Raw genomic sequence first — 21878 nt, 5'->3', positions numbered from 1 at the left:
AATTCCAAATCCCATTTCAATTTTAAACTGTTTATGCATTAAAAAAAGTTTTATATAAGGATTAAAAAGTTGAGCTAAGTCACACCTGATCCCCTTTATCAAGTTTCTATAATTTGATTGTGTACATTTCACTCTCAAATGCAGAAGCTAATGCTCATTGATAACATGAACACATCCATGACATCATGTTGCTGACAGAAGTTTACAAAATGGGTTTTGACACATGGCAAGCAAGATAAGCCGAAATAGTTCCAAAAAATTAACCATTTAAATTGCTGCATAATGATCATGTTTCTGAAATACATTCAAAGCCATTGGTTTCTGAAAATAGTCAACAGGACCCTAAGAAGTAGCCAATGAGCACAGAAGAAGGATTAATTTTAAAAACTATCAAAGTTAAAAAGGATTGGTTTTCAATAAAATCTCAACTCCAAAGGATTCGCCTGAGATTTGTACAATGTTAAATATTCAAGACTCATTTTAAATTTCAAAAGCTTTTGTAAAATTGCTTATGACCTTCAACTTAAAGATCCTATAACCCTTTTTAAAAACAATCTACCTAATTAAATTCAAGGTCAAACAGTGATTTTGACCTATTTCAACTATATCACTCAGAGCGAACTGCTAATTCGGACTGAAAATGGTGAGGTTATGAGAACAATAAAAAATTAAGGGAAGAACGTTTATTATCATTTATAAATTTGACTACAGGCCTAAAAGAGTTTTGTAAAACCCCACTGAAAAAAGGAAGCCACATCTCCAACCAAACATTTCAGCCACCAATGCAGTACAAAAACATGTTTTTAAAAAAACACTTTGTCACAAGGTTTTCTTAAGCAAATTAAGTCAAATTCCGATGGAGAAAACACTGTGCACAGTCAATTTCAAAGCTATCCGCATTCCACATCAAAGGAAAAAGCAAAATGCATTGTCGGAATTTTTGACGTGGATAAATGTTTACAACAGCCGGGCATAGTCATTTCAATTGTTGCTAGTATACTTTTGAGCTCAGAAGCCATGCCAAGCAGAAGAAATTCCTTTTTTTACCCTGACTGTAATAATCCATTGCCATCTTTTCATGCAGCCGCTCTGAAATCCATCCAAGCTGTCTGACCTGCCTCCATGAATGCAATGCAGTCAATAGTTTTTTTTTAAAATCAATCTGTATAGCAAAAGATCATACATTCTCCTTCAACAACTGTTATAAATAGACAGTTAGTCACAATTAAATAGTCAGGCTAACCAGTCATTTCCCAAGCCTGTGAAAACAAAAGTTCAAATTTTAAGTCCTGTAGCTGTATTTTGCCCCATGGCATTTTACTCCTTTGCAAGGGGGTTGTGGAAGAGTGGGGGGGGGGGGGTAGGAGGGGGATTGGTGGTATTGCCGGGGAGGGGGGCGGAAATGGAAGGAGGAGAAATACAACAACAGCCAGCAAACAAAGGAGACTGTTTCAATTCAGCTATGCCAAGTATTGCCTGCTTTTCTTTGCACTCTCTCAGCATGGCATCCATCCCAAGCATCTCTGGCAACACTCCAGCCAGTGCCAATCTGTCTAATCCAGCTCCCAAAAGGTACCTTCCTGGATCGTTTCGCAAAACAAACAAGATCAACCGAACTGCCACCGGATTCTGGCAGAATTCAATTCTGCAGCTGCCAACTTCCTCACACGCTGCAATCTTTTTTTTTCATACTGATCTGCTGTGCAATAACATGCCACTAAAAGTTTATTAAAGAAAGAGTTCACAAGCACTGTAGAGAATGCAAAGAACTCTCACATTCTCCTTCCCTCTCTTTCTCTCCCTCTACCTCACTGGAAGTGTCCACATGTGACACAAGCACCACCTGCAGCTTGGAGGACTTTGGTGGTGGCCAACCTGTCGGTAGACTCCTTAATACCAGCTCCAGTTTCTATTCGCAAAGAATACCAGGTGATTTCAGAGTGGCAAATCTCTCACGTTTATTTCATAAAAGAGCCCATGCATATTACCAAACTCTTTGCACACAGAACTGTAATGATCAATGTATCAGGACCTACCTCCAGCATTATTACAACTGGTTTTAACATTGACTTACTTAATTATGCATCTCCCATCAACCTGTAAAAGGTTATCAATATTCTGGTGAATTAAACTTTCAGCAACTGTATTACTCACTTAGATTATACTACCTGCTAAGCATTTTAATTTAAATTAAAATATACACATAATATCAAATCAAAACACAAATATAATTAACCAGTAAAACTGGTCATAAATTCAAATTTTTATGATTTATAACAGACCTTTGTTTCTGGTTAGGGCATAATACAGAGACAGTTGATACTAGAGTATACAAACTGTAGTAACAGCTAAACACAGCAGCCTCTACACTATAATGGGCAGCCACTGTACCAACTCAGAGAACCTACTGCCGAAGTACATTTGTGTACAAGAGCATCTGTTCAAGTTATTTGAAGATACCAAAGAAACTTCTCTACTGTGGACAGAAATAACAAATCAAAACGTTTGTGGCTGTTTCTAACCTGATGTTCTTGTATTAGCAACATAAGAAAAAGTCAAACCAAACGCAGAACAAAAAACATTTTGTCTCATTCTGGTTCAGAAAATAAAGTTTAATATTTTAGAATATATGGTTTTAAAACAAACAGAATTCCTCATTCAGAAATTTAAGCACACAAAATAAACCACATTTCCATTTTTAAAAAAATCTGGGTCACTTTGCAGAACCTTTCACTAAAGCCAATTTTATTTTCCAAAAATGAAATTGCGAAACAAGAAAATCTAATGCAACCCATCAACCCCATTCCTTCCATGAATGTTCCTATTGGGGAACTGCACACTTTAGTTTCCGAACAGATATTTCTCTCTAGCACAAGCCAATTAAACAATATTTCAATTACCTGAGTAATCTTACAGCCCCCACTATTCTTTTTCTTGATTGTTGTTTTCCTTAGATAACATTACTTTAAGCAGGGGTCTAAGCAATGTTGATAAAAGTCAACTTCATCAGGCAACTGTTGGAATATTGCGTGCAATTCTGGTCTCCTTCCTATCGTAAAGATGTTGTGAAATTTGAAAGGGTTCAGAAAAGATTTACAAGGATGTTGCCAGGGTTGGAGGATTTGAGCTATAGGGAGAGGTTCAATAGGCTGGAGCTCTTTTCACTGGAGTGTCAGAGGCTGAGGGGTGACCATATAGAGGCTTACAAAATTATGAAGGGCATGGATAGGATAAATAAACAAAGTTCAAAGTTTGTGAGAAGATTTGTAGCTCGGGTGCTCGTTGTTGTGGTTCTGTTCGCCGAGCTGGGAAGTTGTGTTGCAGACGTTTCATCCCCTGTCTAGGTGACATCCTCAGCGCTTGGGAGCCTCCTGTGAAGCGCTTCTGTGATCTTTCAGAATCGGAGAAAAGATCACAGAAGCGCTTCACAGGAGGCTCCTAAGCACTGAGGATGTCACCGAGACATGGGACGAAACGTCTGCAACACAAATTCCCAGCTCGGCGAACAGAACCACAACAAATAATCAAAGTCTTTTCCCTGGGTTGGGGGAGTCCAGAACTAGAGGGCATAGGTTTAGAGTGAGAGAGGAAAGATATAAAAGGGACATAAGGAGCAACTATTTCACGTAGAGGGTGGTACGGGTATGGAATGAGCTGCCAGAGGAAGTCGTCGAGATTGTTACAATTGCAACATTTAAAAGGCATCTGGATTGGTATATGAATAGGAAGGGTTTGGAGGGATATAGTCCGCCTGCTGGCAGGTGGGACTAGATTGAGTTGGGATATCTGGTTGGCATGGACGGTTGGACCAAAGGGTCTGTTTCCGTACTGTACATCTCTATGGGTCTACATAAAACATCCAAGTAGTGACTCTGAACAGGCAGATTCAACATTAACATTCAAAGGGAATTGAATAAATACTTGAAGGTTAATTTGCTAGTACTAGCTATCAACAGTTATATCAAAAACTGAATTTTATTCTCAATGAATTTCCCTTTGTAACCGTTCAAATCACAGGAAACAATAGCAGAGACCTTCATGTCACTGCCATCTCTTTGCTGGAGCAATCCAAAATGTTTCCCACTGCCCTGCTTTCAGCATGTGGGAACATGCTCCATGCTATTATAGCTCTCTGCATAAAAACAATTCTCCTGAGAGAAGGGGGAGTGGCGTTCTTGATAAGGGATAGCATTACAGCTGTGCTGAGGGAGGATATTCCTGGAAATACATCCAGGGAAGTTATTTGAGTGGAACTGAGAAATAAGAAAGAGATGATCACCTTATTGGGATTGTATTATAGACCCCCTAATAGTCAGAGGGAAATTAAGAAACAAACTTGTAAGGAGATCTCAGCTATCTGTACAAATAATAGGGTGGTTATGGTAGGGGATTTTAACTTTCCAAACATAGACTGGGACTGCCATAGTGTTAAGGGTTTAGATGGAGAGGACAATTTTCTGATTCAGTATGTGGATGTACCTACTACAGAAGGTGCAAAACTTGACCCTACTCTTGGGAAATAAGGCAGGGCAGGTGACTGAGGTATCAGTGGGGGAGCACTTTGGGGACAGCAACCATAATTCTATTAGATTTAAAATAGTGATGGAAAAGGATAGACCAGATCTAAAAGTTGAAGTTCGAAATTGGAGAAAGGCTAATTTTGACGGTATTAGGGAAGAACTTTCAAAGGCTGACTGGGGGCAGATGTTCGCAGGTAAAGGGATGGCTGGAAATTGGGAAGCCTTCAGAAATGACATAACGAGAATCCAGAGAAAGTATATTCCTGTTAGGGTGAAAGGAAAGGCTGGTAGATATAGGGAATGCTGAATGACTAAAGAAATTGAGGGTTTGGTTAAGAAAAAGAAAGGAGCATACGTAAGGTATAGACAGGATAGATTGAGTGAATCCTCAGAAGAGTACAAAGGCAGTAGGAATATACTTAAGAGAGAAACCAGGAGGGCAAAAAGAGGACATGAGATAGCTTTGGCAAATAGAATTAAGGAGAATCCAAAGGATTTTTACAAATACATTAAGGACAAAAGGGTAACTAGGGAGAAAATAGGGCCCCTCAAAGATCAGCAAGGTGGCCTTTGTGTGGAGCCACAGAAAATGGGGGAGATACAAAATGAGCATTTTGCATCAGTATTTACTGTGGAAAAGGATATGGAAGATATAGACTGTAGGGAAATAGATGGTGACATCTTGCAAAATGTCCAGATAACAGAGGAGGAAGTGCTGGACGTCTCGGAATCCATAAAGGTGAATAAATCCCCACAACCTGATCTGGTTTACCCTGGAACTCTGTGGGAAGCTAGAGAAGTGATTGCTGGCCCTCTTGCTGAGATATTTGTATTATCGATAGTCACAGGTGAGGTGTTGGAAGATGGAGGTTGGCTAACGTGGTGCCACTGTTTAAGAAGGGAGGTAAGGACAAGCCAGGGAACCTCAGACTAGTGAGCCTGACGTCGGTAGTGGGCAAGTTGTTGGAGGAAATCCTGAGGGACAGGATGTACATGTATTTGGAAAGGCAAGGACTGATTAGGGATAGTCAACATGGCTTTGTGCATGGAAAATTATGTCTCACAAACTTGATTGAGTTTTTTGAAGAAGTAACAAAGAGGATTGATGAGGGCAGAGCGGCAGATGTGATCTATATGGACTTCAGTAAGGCATTCGACAAGGTTCCCCATGGGAGACTGATAGCAAGGTAGATCTCACAGAATACAGGGAGAACTAGCCATTTGGATATAGAACTGGCTCAAAAGGTAGAAGAGAGAGGGTGATGGTAGCGGGTTGTTTTTCAGACTGGAGGCCTGTGACCAGTGGAGTGCCACAAGGATCGGTGCTGGGTCCTCTACTTTTTGTCATTTACATGGATGTGAGCATAAGAGGCACAGTTAGTAAGTTTGCAGATGACACCAAAATTAGAGGTGTATTGGACAGTGAAGAGGGATACCTCAGATTACAACAGGATCTGGACCAGATGGGCCAATGGGCTGAGAAGTGGCAGATGGAGTTTAATTCGATAAATGCGAGGTGCTGCATTTTGGGAAAGCAAATCTTAGCAGGACTTATACACTTAATGGTAATGTCCTAGGGAGTGTTGCTGAACAATGAGACCTTGGAGTGAAGGTTCATAGCTCCTTGAAAGTGGAGTCGCAGGTAGATAGGATAGTTAAGAAGGTGTTTGGTATGCTTTCTTTTACTGGTCAGAGTATTGAATACAGGAGTTGGGAGGTCATGTTGCCGCTGTACAGAGCATTGGTTAGGCCACTGTTGGAATATTGCACGCAATTCTGGTCTCCTTCCTGTTGGAAAGATGTTGTGAAACTTGAAAGGGTTCAGAAACGATTTACAAGGATGTTGCCAGGGAGAGGCTGAACAGGCTGGGGCTATTTTCCCTGCAGTGTCGGAGGCTGAGGAGTGACCATATAGAGGTTTACAAAATTATGAGGGGCATAATTAGGGTAAATAGACAAAGTCTTTTCTCCGGGGTTGGGGAACTAGAATGCATAGGTTTAGGGTGAGAGGGGAAAGATATAAAAGAGACCTAAGGGGCAACTTTTTCACACAGAGGGTGGTATGTGTATGGAATGAGCTGCCAGAGGAAGTGGTGGAAGCTGGTCCAATTGCAACATTTAAGAGGCATTTGGATAGGTATGAGTAGGAAGGGTTTGGAGGGATATGGGCCGGGTGCTGGCAGGTGGGACTAGATTGGGTTGGGATATCTGGTCGGCATGGACGTGTTGGACCGAAGGGCCTGTTTCCATGCTGTCCATCTCTATGACTCTTCACTCCCTTCATGAAAATTTTTAATTCATAAAACGGTCCCATATTGCCAACCAAAGGAAATCATCTTTTTCTATTCAAGAGCAAAAATTTCTCAAAATGCAAAACTATCTTTTGCAATGCCAGAAACTGACACAGACAGCAGAACTACAGCAAACAGAAAACAGTTTGTGTAGGGTCTCTCTCCTTGGTGTTAATTTTATGGTTTTAAATCATTTTCAGTTTTGTTAGCACCTCTGGATGCACTTCCAGTCTGCATCTCCAATCTTTCCTAATAAACTTATATACATTGATTTGATCTCCAAAACAGCGCAATACGCTCGAAGCTGGAACGATAGGACAATATGGCAACGAAAGGAGGTTGTACAGCACATCACCCTAAGTCAGTTCTTTTAGGAGCTCTCCATAAGCTGTAACTCGATAACTCCACATGGTCAAGGGAACAAGGTGGAAAGAGGGTCTCAGTGAATTATCTCTTTACTTGACAGATATAATTAGTTTCTTTTTCTGGGTTGTAACCATTTTATGATTCAATATGCTTCTGGTTCTTGTACCCATCACCTTGAATCTGTCTTTTTAGTTACAAATCCTTCAGCCATTGGAAAGCATTTGTAATTATTTATACCAATGATTTTGACCAACTCTGTTAGATCTTCTCAACCTTCTCTGCTCAGAGAACAACCCAATTTCCTCCACATAACTGAAAGCCCATATCCAGAGTCTTGTTTGAGTCAATCTTAAGTTTCCCTTTTAAAAGGACTTAACTTCAGCATCAGCAACCTTCATTTGCAGCAGCAGCGGGAGCGATGAGAGGGAGGAACAAGGGGCTGCCAGGAAGGTAAAGTTCCCTCTTAAAAAGGACTTAACTCAACCGTCAGTGGTTTCATTTGCAACAGCAGCAAAAGCAGTGAGAGCGAGGAGCTGAGTGGGAGCGCTCGAACTGCACTCTGGCAAAGTGAGTGAACCAATATATTTGGGCAGTAGCTGAACCAGAGACACTACAAATGTGGTGTCTCCCACCCGCCCTCCTCCTCTAACCAAAAAAAACTCTGCGGTACATTGATAAGGTAAGGCTTTTCGTTTTTTTTAATCGTATGATTGGTAAAAAAAATTCTTATCTTGCCTTTTTCATTTATCTAAGTTACGCTTATGATTAAAAATGGCAGGAGCTCTCAGAGCAGTATTATGCTCCTCTTGCTCAATGTGGGAGCTCCGGGATGCAGCTGACGTCCTTGACTCCTTCACATGCAGAAGGTGTGTCCAGCTGCACTCTTGTTTGACCGCATGACGGCTCTGGAGCTGCGGATGGACTCATTTTGGAGCATATGTGATGCTGAAGTAGTTTTGGACAGCACGTTTAGTTAATGTGGGTTGCTCTTCGGAGGGTCGATGTGGACTTATTGGGCCGAAGGACCTGTTTCCACACTGTGTTCTTTGTAATCTCACCAGCACTCAAAGCACTGACATCTTTCCCACAAAGTACTGAACCCAGAATTGAGCACAATACTAATATAAATGCCTAAAGTGTTTTATAAAATGTTTTAATTTTTAATGTTGAAGTTGTTAATTTTTAGATATAAACAGAAAATGATGTAAATAAACAATAAAGTCTGCAGCATTTGTGGACAAAGAAACTGTTTATCTTTCAGGCCAAGTTCAACTTATATATTCATAGACACATATATGTATATATTCATATATTACAAACTAATCAATAGACAAAAAGAAAAAAAGAGAACAAAAAATTGATCCAACTTTAACTTCTACTATCATCAAACCCAATGTCCGATGAACACAAACTGTTTTCTTCCCTGTTTGTCAACCAACTTTTGACCCATCTGCTACATTGTCTGATATCATATCTCTTAACCTTTATAAAATACCTGTTCAATACTCTTCTGAAAGCCTTTTGAAAATCCTGAGATGCACGCCATCTACTACATGCCCTTTGCCTACACAGTCACTCTTATACAATACCCACATTTCATAAATGGAGCATGCCTCTAAAAAAAAAATCACACAGATAGTCCTTCATTAATTTCTACAGGATCAGTAGTTTCATCTCAACTTTAAAAAAATGCTGTTAAAGTAGGTGGTCTATAGTTACATGTACATAGTGTTAAGTTTACAGTCCTCTAGATAAATAAATTGTTACAGGGAACTAAAGGGAAAAATTTTCAATAATCTGACATAGGTATGAAATTTTGAATATGACAATGAGCTACCTCCCACGGTCTTCTATCACCAGTACCTATCCCAGAAGCAGTGCAAAAGTTACCAGTGAGCACAGTGGTGTACAGTCAAGAAAGATTACCCCAACATTAACTTCAGACCCATGATAAGGCGACATCCTGTTGATTACCACCTACTGCCCACCAAACTGATGAATCAATGTGAACATCACTTCAAAAGAAGTACAAGGGCAGGAAGGAGGCAGAGTGTGCCCTAGGTTATCAGCTTCCACATGTGTTGCCAAAAGTGGTTCAGTAGTCACTGGCTAGTCAAGTCCTGAATAACATGCCTGCCAGACTGTGCTTGTGAGCGTAGTGAGACAATCAGCTCAAAAAGGGAAAAACAACTCAGGCTCATCCTCACCAATATTATTGTAGATATATCTGTCCATAACAGTACTGAAATGCTTTACCATCAGAGTTCTTATGGAGATAAAATGTTCTGTCTTCACATTGAGAGCACCCAACAATATGTTCTGTACTATCATCACTGTAATAAATGGAATTGATTCAGAACAAAAACGTGCATCTATGAATCCTTTAGGCCGTCAATGTTTGCAGAATTATATTGCACGAATTTTAACCTCACAGCAGAGCATATCCCTCATTTTACCATTATCCACAGGCAAGGGGCTAACAGTGATTCAACGAGAAATGTGAAAAAAGTATACCAAGAGTAGCATCAGGAATATCCTCATCTGGTGAAGTCATAAGACTACTCCTGGTATACTTTTTTCACATTTGTTGCTACATGCATGAATAACAAATGCATCATCCATACAGAGCTAAATAATCCTACAACCAACAGATCAGTTCAAATTTCTGGAGTCCTACAATTAAGCAACTAGTGGGGAATATTTTTTTACTCAAGAATGGTGGAGACCAGGTATGTGAGTACAAATTACAAAGCTGAAGGATTCACAGCCATTTTCATTTTAAAGGGTCAACAGTAAAAGTGAAAATCCCTATTGTCCCAGGGAACCATGGGCTGCTCTCTCTCATTAGAGAGAAAAAACTGGTGGTCAATTCAACCTGAGGGTCACTGCGCCTCAGATGAATAGCAAAGTTAAGAAGGCAAGGCCTCAGGGTGACCTCAAAGGCTTGAACCTGCTCTGCTGGCATCACTGCGCACCACAAACAGGCAGCTTAGAGAATCCAACTCAACCTCAAGTTAAAATCTCCAGATTCAGGTCTTTAGCCAATTTGCTTCATTTTTGTGATGCTGGAAAAATAATGACTGAGTGCATTGAGTACAGCAAAGGCTAGAGGCCCTAATCAAACACAACTATAGAACTGATAATCAATACCTCACAGCTCACTATACTCCTAGCAGAGCTGTTCCAGTACAAATACTGCTTCATCAATGGCCTTCCCTCCATCATAAAGTCAGAGGTGAAGAAGTTCACAGTTGCTTACACCATGGTTATTGCCTCTTGTAATTCCTCAAATACTGCAGCAGTCTCTGCACTCAGTAAAATCTGGACAACATTCACGTGACAAGTAACATTAACTCCCACAAGTGCTAGCCAATGAGAAATTCCAACAAAAGTCACTTTCTAGTCATCTCACCTTGAAATTCAATAGCATTACAAATCACTAAATCATCAACTACTAACATGTACCTGGTTACCAATAACCAGGAACAGAGCTGGACTAGCCATATAAATATTGTGGCTATGGAAGCAGATCAGAGTCTGAAAATTTTGTGGCAAGGGGCACATTTCCTGATTCCCAAGCACTGTCCATTGTCTATAAGGTAAAAGTCAGGCTATAATTGAACAATCTCCATTTACCTGGATGAGTGCAGCTCTAAGAATACTCAAGCAGCTCAACACAGCCTACAACAAAGCAGTCTGCTTGACTGGTACTTCATCCAGCACTTTAAGCCTCACGGCCTCCACTACCAGTGCAATGTGACTATAGCATGAAGTATCTATAAGATGCACTGCAATAATTTACCAAAGCATTATCAAAATACTTCTCAAAGCAGTAATTCTACCAGCTAAAGGGATAAGGACAGGAGGAGCATAAGAACAGCACCTTTTGAAATCTTCCCCCAAATCATGTACCATCTGGACTTGGAAACATGTCATTGTTGAGGGAAAACCTTACCCAACAGCACCAGGGGTGCACTTCCACCATGCGAATTACAGAAACTAAAAAAGGGTTGCTCAATATCACATTCTCCAGGAGAGGTAGGGGTGGACAATAATACTTGGCCTAGTTAGCTTCACCTGTACCCAATGAATGAATAAAATTAAACAGGAGATTTGAGAATAAAGCAAGATTTATCATTTTACTATAGTTTTCATACTGTTCATATCACAGAAAAATATCCAAAATAAACTCATTTGTTAATAATCAAAACTCAAATGATATGTAAAAAGCAGAATTCAATTCATCATACATTTTTCAGAAGGGAAGAAGTTGAAGACTGATAAAGAAGGCCCCAAATTTAAAATAAAACTTCACTTACTATTCATTTATTTTTGACTCAAGGAAGACTGTGCAGAACAAAGCAAAAATATACAAAAGAATTGCAATTAAAACAGTTTTACATGTCTTACCTTGTTATTTTAACTTTATTCAGGTTAAGCATTCACACTTACACACACACCTTTGAATTCAGAAAGATACTAATCATTTCTAAAAATGTCAAATCTACTTCAAACATACAATTAATTTTAGTATTTTAGAAAAGAAAAAAAGATATGCTGTCAAAACTGTTTGTCTTGCTCAGATGCAAGAATACTAAATTTCAAAAGAGAGCATCAATTTACACTGCAAGAGAAAAGGATGCTGATTGTTTGACAAGTTAACTCTGGTTGGTCAAAGCATTGCTATGGAGAATGTAGCATGTAGCATAACTACTGTCATGCAGGTTTTTTAAATAACTTTAAAAGGGAGCATTGCCTGGACATCTTTTTCCCTGAAAAGCATGGAGTCTTGTGTTTGCACATACATAGTTTCTAGAAAATATAACTTTGCCAAATGATGAAGCTAAATTAATTGTTAGCGTAATTCTTAGCAGATTTGGACAAGTATTTAACAGGCTTTTATTACACTCAGAACTCTGTTTCTAGCCAAAAGGAAAGTGCTGTGATAAAATCCTCCAACAACTGGAATGTATGGCCTATATACCTGGCACCACAATGGCATAGAAATTCAGATTATCAAACACTCAAATAAGCAGTACTCATTTACATGCAGGCAAATGTCTTTTTGGCATGACTGCAGCATCCTGTTAGTGGAAAATACCACAGGTGTTGCTTCTGTAAAGTACAAGAGTGAAATGGTCAGCTTCGTATATCACTGAAGTTTGAGATAGCTTACCATTCAGAGTAATTTGAGGTAGATTGATATTGCGACCCACTAACATAGTATGCTGTAAATTGAGCCCCACCATTCCAGAAGTCGCACCGAATGTTAAAAGTTTTTTTTAAAAGTACACTCAGCACCCCAATTTAGCTTCCAGACAAAGTTTGATGGACCAGGTTTCTGTATTAAAATAAATTATTTAATTTTAAATAAATAATGAGACTATAGCCGGATGTAGGCTTGCTCACTGATTTCGAAGGTTCATTTTTCAGATGTTTCATCGCCATACTAGATAACATCATCAGTGAACCTTCAGATAAAGCACTGGTGGTATGGCCTGCTTTCTAATTTATGTATTTAGGGTTCCTTGGGTTGGTGATGTCATTTCCTGTGGTGACACCATTTCCTGTTCATTTTCTCAGGGGGTGGTAAATGGGACCAAGTCAATGTGTTTGTTGACAGAGTTCTGGTTGGAATGCCATGCTGCTAGGAATTCTCTTGCATGTTTCTGGCTTGTCCTAGGATGGATGTGTTGTCCCAGTCAAAGTGGTGTCCTTCCTCATCTCTATGTAAGGATACTGGTGAGAGTGAGTCATGTCTTTTTGTGGCTAGTTGATGTTCATGTATCCTGGTGACTAGTTTTCTGCCTGTTTGAAAATGAACCTTCAGCTCAGCGAGCAAATCTACATCCAGAACCTCTACCTGAGCTACAAATATTCTCAAAAGACTATAGCTGCAAGTAATTAGATATAAACTGTTGACATAGAACACAACGAATTAAACTCTCCCCCAAACGCAGGCACACAGACAAACAAATAGGGAAAACGGGTTATTAGCAGAGGTAGAAACAAACTGGAATATCAGTTAAGGTTCGCCATTCCCAAGTTTGCTGACGACACAATCGTGGTATGACAGATATCAAACAATGGGTCAGAATAGATAAAGGAGATAGGAGGGCTTGGTGTCACGGTGCAATGATAACAACTCTCTCAATGTCGGCATAACGTAACAACTGATATTGACTTCAGGAAGAAAGAGGAGGACACCCCTTATCTACATCATCAGAGCAGCACAAAATTTGACCTACTCTTGAGAAATAGGGCAGGACAGGCAATGGAGGTGACAGTGGGGGAGCAGTGACCGCAGTTCTATTAATTTTGAAAATAGTTATGGAGAGGGACAAAACTGGCCCACAGGTTCAAGTTCTACATTGGGGCAAGGCAAACTTTGATGGAATTAGACAGAAGCTTGCAGGGTTTGATTGGATGTTGTAGTTTGTTTGCAGGCAAAGGGACCTTCGGCAAGCGGGAGGTCTTTAAAAATGAGATAGCTAGTGTCTATATGTTCCTGTGAAGCTGAAGGGCAAGGTTGGAGAAAGTGAGGACTGCAGATGCTGGAGATCAGAGTCGAGCGTGTGGTGCTGGAAAAGGACAGGTCAGGCAGCATCCAAGGAGCAGGAGAATCAACGTTTTGAGCATAAGCCCTTCATCAGGAATGAGAAGGTCAAGGTTGGCAGGAATGGGGAACCCTGGAAGACAAGGGTTTGTCCAGAAAAAAGGAGGTAGCATGGTACAGGTACAGGCAGCTGGGATCAAGGGAATCCCTGGAAGTACGCAGGGAATACCGGGGTTCATAGGAGGAGGAAATCAGGAGAGTGAAAAGGGGGCATCATTCTCAGTTAGAAGATGAGGGGTGAATCTAAAGAAGTTCTTTAAGTATACTAAAGGAAAAAGAATAACTAGAGAGAGAACAGAGTCCCTTGAGGACCAAAGTGGCCATGTATGTATAGAAATTGCAAGAGATGGGCAAGATTCTCAATGAATATTTCTCCTCTGTGTTTACCATGGAGAAAGACATGAAGACTTCGAAACTTGGGGAAGTGAGGGCGGCACGATGACTCAATGGTTAGCACTGCTGCCTCACAGCACCAGCGATCCAGGTTGGATGCCAGCCTCAGGCAACTGTCTGTGTGGTGTTTGCACATTCTCCCCATGTCTGCGTGGGTTTCCCCCGGGTGCTCCGGTTTCCTCCCACAGTCCAAAGCACAGAGGAGAAATATTCATTGAGAATCTTGCCCATCTCTTGCAATTTCTATACATACATGTATAGAATGTTTCCACATTGTAGGGAATCTAATCTAATATCTTGGGGACAGTCCATATCACAGTAGAGAAGGTGGTGTTGTATGTATATATGCAGGTGGATACATCTCCTGGTCCTGACCAGATATATCCAAGAACACGGCAAGTAGCTAGAAAAGAAATTACAGAGATATTTTTGCATCATTGTAAGCCACAGGTGAGGTCCCGGAAGACTAGAGAGTAGTGAACGTTGCGTCGTTATTCAAGAAGGGCTGCAAAGGAAAACCTGGGAACCAACCACCAGTAAGCCTAACATCTGTGTTCGATGAGGTTAGTTGAGATAATTGAGGGATAAGATATACATGCATTTGGAAAGACAGGGATATGATTAGGAGTGGTCAGCATAGCTTTGTGCATGGGAAATCATGCCTCACAAAGTAGAGTTCTTTGATGACTTGACCAGAAAGGTTAACGAGGGCAGGGCAGTAGATGTAGTCTACATGGATTTCAGTAAGGCCTTTGATAAAGTTCCACATGGTCGGCTGCCCTGGAAGGTTAGATCGCATGGAATCCAGGGGGAAGCTGGCAAATTGGATATACAATTGGATTGTTGGTGGTAAGGAGAGGGTAATAGTGGAAGGATGCTTGTCGGACTGGAGACCTGTGACAAGTGGAGTGCCTCAGGAATCAGTGCTGGGTCAATTGCTGTTTGTTATCTATAGCAATGATTTGGATGAGAATGTACAAGGCATGATTACTAAGTCTGCAGATGACACTAAATAGGAGGTATTGTGGACAGTGAGGAAGGTCATCAAAAATAGAACCTTGATCAGGGGCAATGGGCCATAAAATGGCAAAAGGGGTTTAATGTAAATGAGTGTGAGGTCTTGCATTTTGGAAAGTCAAATCAATGTAGGAGTTTCATGGTGAATGGAAGGGCCTTGAGAAGTGTAGTGGAACAGAGGGATTTTGGAATTCAGGTGCATGGTTCTCTGGAAGTGGAGTCACAGATAGACCAGGCAGTGAAGAAGACACACTGGCCTTCAGCAGTCAGGGCACTAAGTTTGGAAGTTGGGAATTTATTTTGCAGTTGTAGACATTGGTGAGGCCACATTTAGATTGTGTTCAGCTTTGGTCATCTTGTTATAGGAAGCATGTTAGTAAACTGAAAAGAGTGCAGAAGAAATGTACAAAGATGTTGCCAGGACTCGATAGTCATAGGGAGAGGTCGGACAAGCTAGGACATATATCTTTTGAAAAAAGAAGAGATTAAGAAGAGATTATTTTTAAAATCTGAATTTGTGTGGAAGGAGCCTTCACGTGTTTATCAATATTGATCTGTGGAGAGATTAATTTTCCATTTTAAAATTTTATATTTCTAAAATCATGTTTAATAAAAAAAACAAATAAAAGCAAAGGAGAGACAATTTTCCAACACAGTTTGCATGTGCCAAGTCCTTTTCTATTTTTGGACAAAAAATATTTATGGAAAAAATAAACTGAGAGAGAGAAAGATTGTTTCTGTATGGAGCTTGTGAGAGACCTACAGGCGGACGGCTGCAGAAACTTACTTTTTAATCCAGAGGTTAAAAACTGAATATTAGATTATTTAAGGAGTCATTTTTTTCTATTTGTTCAGCTCTGTTTGATTTCTTTTTGATATTTATGTAGAATCATAGAGTCACACAGCATGGAAATAGACCCCTCAGTCCATGCCAAACAAATCCCAAATTAAATCAGTCCCACCTGCCTGACCCTGGCCCATATCCCTCCAAGTATTTCTTATTCGTGTAGCCATCCAAATGTTTTTAACATTGTAATTGTACCCATATCAACCACTTCCTCAGGAAGTTCATTCCACACATGAAACACTCTCCGTGTAATGAATTTGCCCTTCATGTCTCTTTTAAATCTCGCTTCTCTAACCTTAAAAATATGCTCACTAGTCTTGAAATCCCCCATCCTTGGGAAAAGACAATTACCATAACTCAATCTATACTCCTCATTATTTTATGAACTTCTATCAAGATGCCTCTCGATCTCCTGCACCTCAGTGAAAAAGGTCCCAGCATTCCTTAACACCTCAAACCTTCCATACCCAGCAACATCCTTGTAAATCTCATCTGAATCCCCTCCAGCTTAATTATTTTTTTTTTCTAATTTTTGTATGCTTAATATTAAATCTGTAGGTAACGAAAGGTCGTTTATTTTTATATACAAGGTGCTATTGAGACCTTCTTATTTTTAGGCTTAATGTTACTGAGGGCATACAAAAAACTGAGTGTGATGACTAAGTAGATTTAGACAAGTGATTATACAGCAGAATCAATCAGATAGATGGTTTACTGTCAAGAAAGCTAAAAAAGGTAATTCAGAAATCTCCTGTGGTTATTCTTCTCTCACAAAGATATTCCGTTTTGGGTGCAAATTACTGCAGATGCTGGAATCTTAACTGAAAACAAAAAATGCTGGAAATCACAGAATCCAAAAAGAGAAAGCAAGTTAATGTTTCAAGTCTGGATGACTCTTCATCAGAGCTACAGTGAAGTGTGAAAGGGGCAGAATTTATGCAATACTTTTGGTGGGGGGCGTGGGGGGTTTGGATTGCTGGGGGAGAAAGGATGTTGATACTTCAGAAGTGGTCAGAATGTGAGAAAGGCAGAACAATAATATGTCGGTTTTGGGTGCTTTTGAAAGAGATAGTCTCTCAGAGGAAATTACAAATGCTAGTTAGCTCTTGGGCAGTAAGAATGAATCTATGTTAAGTGGGGTTTGTCAAGATTTGAAAGAATAAGTATTAGATTGAATTAGATTCCCTACTGTGTAGAAACAAGCCTTTTGGCCCAACAAGTTCACACCGACCCTCCGAAGAGTAACCCAATCCCCTTCTGACTAATGCACCAAACAACTATGGACACTTTAGCATGACCAGTTCACCTAACCTGCCCATCTTTGGCCTGTGGGAGGAAACCGGTGCACCCGGAGGAAACCCACATAGACACAGGGAGAATGTACAAACCCCACACAGACAGTCACCCAAAGCTAGAATCGAACCTGGGACCCTGGCGCTGTGAGGCAGCAGTGCTAACCACTGAGCCAACATGCCACCCCACAGGGACTCGGCTGTCATTGGAGCTTGAATCTAGAATAGGATGTTGCTTTCCTGATTCCTGGATTAAGGATGTCTCAAAATGTTTGAAGCACACTGTCAAAGGGGAGAGTGAGAACCAGAAGTTGTTGGACGCATTGGGAGGAATTACATAGTTAGAGAAAGGGTTAAGGCTTTGCAGAATAAATCTTAGAGGTTAGGTAGAAGGTTAAAAAAAATGTAGTAATCTCTGGTTTATTTACAGCACCAAGTTATAAAGTTATAGAGATGTATACCACGGAAACAGATATTTTGGTCCAACTCGTCCATGCCAACCAGATATAACATCCCAATATAGTTCCACCTGCCAGCACACAGTCAATACCCCTCCAAACCCTCCAATACCCATCCAAATGCCTTTTAAATGTTGCACTTATACTAGCCTCCACCACTTCCTCTGGCAGCTCATTCCATTCACACACCACCCTCTGCGTGAAAAAGTTGCTCCTTAGGTTTCATTTAGATCTTTCCCCTCTCATCCTAAACCTATACCCTCTAGTTCTGGACTCCCCCAACCCAGGTAAAAGACTTTGTCTGTTTATCACTTTCAAATACATGATGATTATACACCCCTCATGATTTTATACACCTCTGTGGCAGGTGGCAGGTGACCGCAAGGCCCTTCAAAAGTCAATAGGTTATTGATATTGTGAGGTTTATGATTGGGAGAGTAAACATTGAAAATCATTAATTTGCTTTTGAGTTAGAGTATTCAAGGATTAAGTTTATTGTAGAAAATATCCTAAGACTGAAACCTTTCAGGGTAGTTTTTGAGGAATAATGACTATAGGTCGATCTGTAATAACACACGTTCATCAAGGGGAATTGGCTATAACGCGACTGATGAATTGGGGATGCTGTTTCTACAGCACTAAACTTTTTAAAAGTGTGTGCTGGCTGTATTGCAACTACATCGCCAACCCTTTAATCGCTGTTTCTAAAGCACGATTTTTCTATAATGCGGGGTTGCACAAGAATACCACCATTCCGTTATGGAAGAACTGACTGTAGGGTCAAAGCAAATATAGATTCTCTCCTAGGAAGGTGTATACGACAGGTCAGGAAGAGCACACTTACTGGGAGTAAAATATTATCTTGTGGAACTTCTAGATCAGAAATATTTGGTTAGGAACCTATGGATTGTTAAATGTTTGAGAATGTCTAAAGTTTTCAGGTTCATGAATTTTTACACATCATGACTTTACAATTCACTTGTATGACAATACTATGGCTTTAAGAAGTGTATTTTCTCCTTTCTTGTAGAATGAAGAAAAGTTGAGACAGAGCTAACGAGCAATATGCTCAAAGCCAATAAAGTAAACAGCTTGTGAGGCCTTGGACTTTTTTTAAATATAAGATCAATTGAAGCAGCCTGAATGGGTAGGGTCAAGCTCCCACAGAACCAGGATTTTTAGTTTTAGCTTTCAGCAATTGCTGGGGTCTTGGAGCTAGATGTGGAAGCTTTTATTCCTCTCTCTGTTACAACTAGAAGCTTAGGTTCTCTTCTCACTGCTAGAATTGCATGAGACACAATCTATTTTATTGAAATTGCCTTTGCCAAGGGTGTGTTTCTGGGATGTTACTATATTGGAAAATAACGGCATCCTGTACTCCAATCCTCTAGATATAAAGGCCAGAATTCCATTAGTTTTCTTGATTATTTGAGTAACAAAATTCTCCTCTATTGTGAAGGAAATTTCACAGGCTTGAATGCTTCTGTTTCAGTGAATGACCACCACATTAAATTTAAAAAATGAATATTAAGCCAGAATTCATTCCGGGATCTGACTTGCCCTGTAGGAGCATCAATTAGAATTATAACACTGATAAGAAGAAACCATCTGAAAAAATAAATGTGTTTTTAAACAAAAGCTCTTTTGATGTACTTTATCATATGGAAGAATGTATAATAATACAAAATGTCAGATTTTTTAAAAATCCTGCTTAAAACTAGGAATCAATAAAATTAAAGATCAAGACATATAGATTAAGCAGTCACGATGCGTTCACTCTACATCAAAATTATAAAAAGGAAAACAGATTTTTTTTGTTAAACATGTATTTGAAAGTGTGGTACGTTGATGTTCTATATTGGTGGCTTAAGTAGATGCTTTGTCAACTGCAGAATAATTCAACACAAGGTAGGTTACTTGCATTAAGATACCAAACAAAAGCAAGTTGCTCTGGAACTACACTAACAAAACAATCATATATTGAATGACATTAGTCTACTTTACAACATCTATCATAAGCCAACCAAGACAAGCACTGGAAATGGTCCTGACCGAAATCACCAATTCTATGTTCCTCTTTAGTAAGGAAAATGGGTGGTATAGTTGACCTTAAACAAAGACAAAAACATTTTTTTTTAAATCTAAAATACAGTTTTATAAGTGTAAAAATATACACAAGGGATACATTCTTGGGATAATACACTGGGCAGAATTTTAAATGCTTTGTGCAGTATGGGCAACGGCAAAACATTTGGAAAATGTTCTCATTTTCAAATATGATTTGAAAAATAATTGCCAATTTTCCCTGAAGATTTAAACAGTGAGTTCTTAATATTGTTATTAACTGAACTTGCATCATTTATATTGCAGCTTCTAATTCACCTCTTGCCCTTAGAAATGTGACAATGCTAATTCTGGACAGAAAACAACTTTGTCATCACCACAATGTCAGAGAATCAGAGTCACAGAGATGTACAGCATGGAAACAGACCCTTCGATCCAACCTGTCCATGCCGACCAGATATCCTAACCCAATTCAGTCCCACCTGCCAGCACCCAGCCCACATCCCTCCAACCCCCACTCTCTTCCACCCCCCACCCCCCCCACATACCCATCCAAATGCCTCTCAAACGTTGCAATTGTATTAGTCTCCACCACATTCTCTGGTAGCTCATTCCACACACGTATCACCCTCTGCGTGAAAAAGTTGTCCCTCAGGTATCCTCCATATCCTTCCCCTCTCACCCTAAACCTGTGCCCTCTAGTTCTGGACTCCCCGACCCCAGGGAAAAGATTTGGTCTATTTATCCTATCCATGCCCCTCATAATTTTGTAAACCTCTATAAGGTCACCTCTCAGCCTCCGACGTTCAGGGGAAAACAGCCCCAGCCTGTTCAGCCTCTCCCTATAGCTGAAATCCTCCAACCCTGGCAACATCCTTGTAAGTCTTTTCTGAACCCTTTCACGTTTCACAACATCTTTCCGATAGGAAGGAGACCAGAATTGCACGCAATATTCCAACAGTGGCCTAACCAATGTCCTGTACAGCCGCAACATGACCTCCCATGACCTCCTGTACTCAATACTCTGACCAATAAAGGAAAGCATATCAAATTCCTTCTTCACTATCCTATCTATCTGCGACTCCACTTTCAAGGAGCTATCCTCTTCTACTCTTCATCCATACATGTTGGCACTGCGAAACCAGCAGCCTCATTGCAGCATCATGGCTGCTTTCAGGCACAGAGCTTTAGGTAGATACCAGATCGCTTTGTCTACAGGGACACATATACCTACACAAAATGCATTTTATGGCTCTTAACCTCCTTTCTTAGGACTGTCTCACTTTGTGTATACTTGGAGGCTTCCAGCCTGTGGTAAGGATTGCTTTATAGTGCTGAGGGAGAAGCAGGTTGTTTGTCATGGTTTGGAATACTGTAAAGTCATGGAAGTAGACACATTGCTGTGCGACACGTTGCTATGTCACTATCAGGAGCTGGTGCTACAAACACATTACATTACAATTGGCCATATCAGAAAGTCAAAATTCTCAGCTAGGTCAAGGAACAAGGAAAATTTTCCTGCAATGAGACATATGGATGGATTGAGTATGATGCAAGTTTATACAGAAGCAGTTCAGTGTACAAGAGAAGTAGTGAGGTTTGTCCAATGAGTGAGGAAAAAACACAAAGGCAAAAAGGGTTAATAGTTTGGGAGATTGTGGTGGGTGAGAATCATCAAGCAGACAAGCTGGATGGAATGATGACGTTGTAGTTCACAAGCATTAGTAAGATATATGTGTAGTAGATGAGTTAAGGTGAGCAGTGACCCTGCTAGTATGACATAGCTGAGAGATGGTGGCACCTCCTGCACAGCATAGAGATGGTTGACCTTCTCCCTGCACTGCTGGGTACTGAGATTTGCTTCAGAACACTGCACTGTCCTGGGCTGCAATCTCAGTGCAGTGGCCTCCTTTGCCAGTCAGCAAGAAAAGCACTGCTCTCCTCTTCACCAAACTGCCATCCACCATCTCCAGATCCCTTGGCAAAGCAAGGAGTTAAACGGGTCATTATCTTT

At 40.3% G+C, this 21878-nt stretch overlaps 1 protein-coding gene across 4 annotated transcripts in view; it reads right to left on the bottom strand.

The window, feature by feature from the left end:
* The window catches only part of msra (methionine sulfoxide reductase A), a 505505-nt gene that overhangs the window by 461379 nt on the left and 22248 nt on the right, over positions 1-21878 (bottom strand). The window contains exon 1 of one of the 4 annotated variants that reach the window (XM_043682296.1): positions 1048-1236. The exons of the other annotated variants lie outside the window; for them this stretch is intronic. Within the exon in view, the coding sequence (XP_043538231.1) occupies positions 1048-1072 (25 nt within the window). The 5' untranslated portion in view covers positions 1073-1236. Of the gene's footprint in view, positions 1-1047; positions 1237-21878 lie in introns of those variants that run through there. 4 annotated transcript variants of the gene reach the window in all.

This window comes from Chiloscyllium plagiosum, chromosome 3 (assembly GCF_004010195.1).
Source record: "Chiloscyllium plagiosum isolate BGI_BamShark_2017 chromosome 3, ASM401019v2, whole genome shotgun sequence".
Lineage (NCBI taxonomy): Eukaryota > Metazoa > Chordata > Chondrichthyes > Orectolobiformes > Hemiscylliidae > Chiloscyllium > Chiloscyllium plagiosum.
This window is presented reverse-complemented; position numbering and strand designations above follow the sequence as displayed.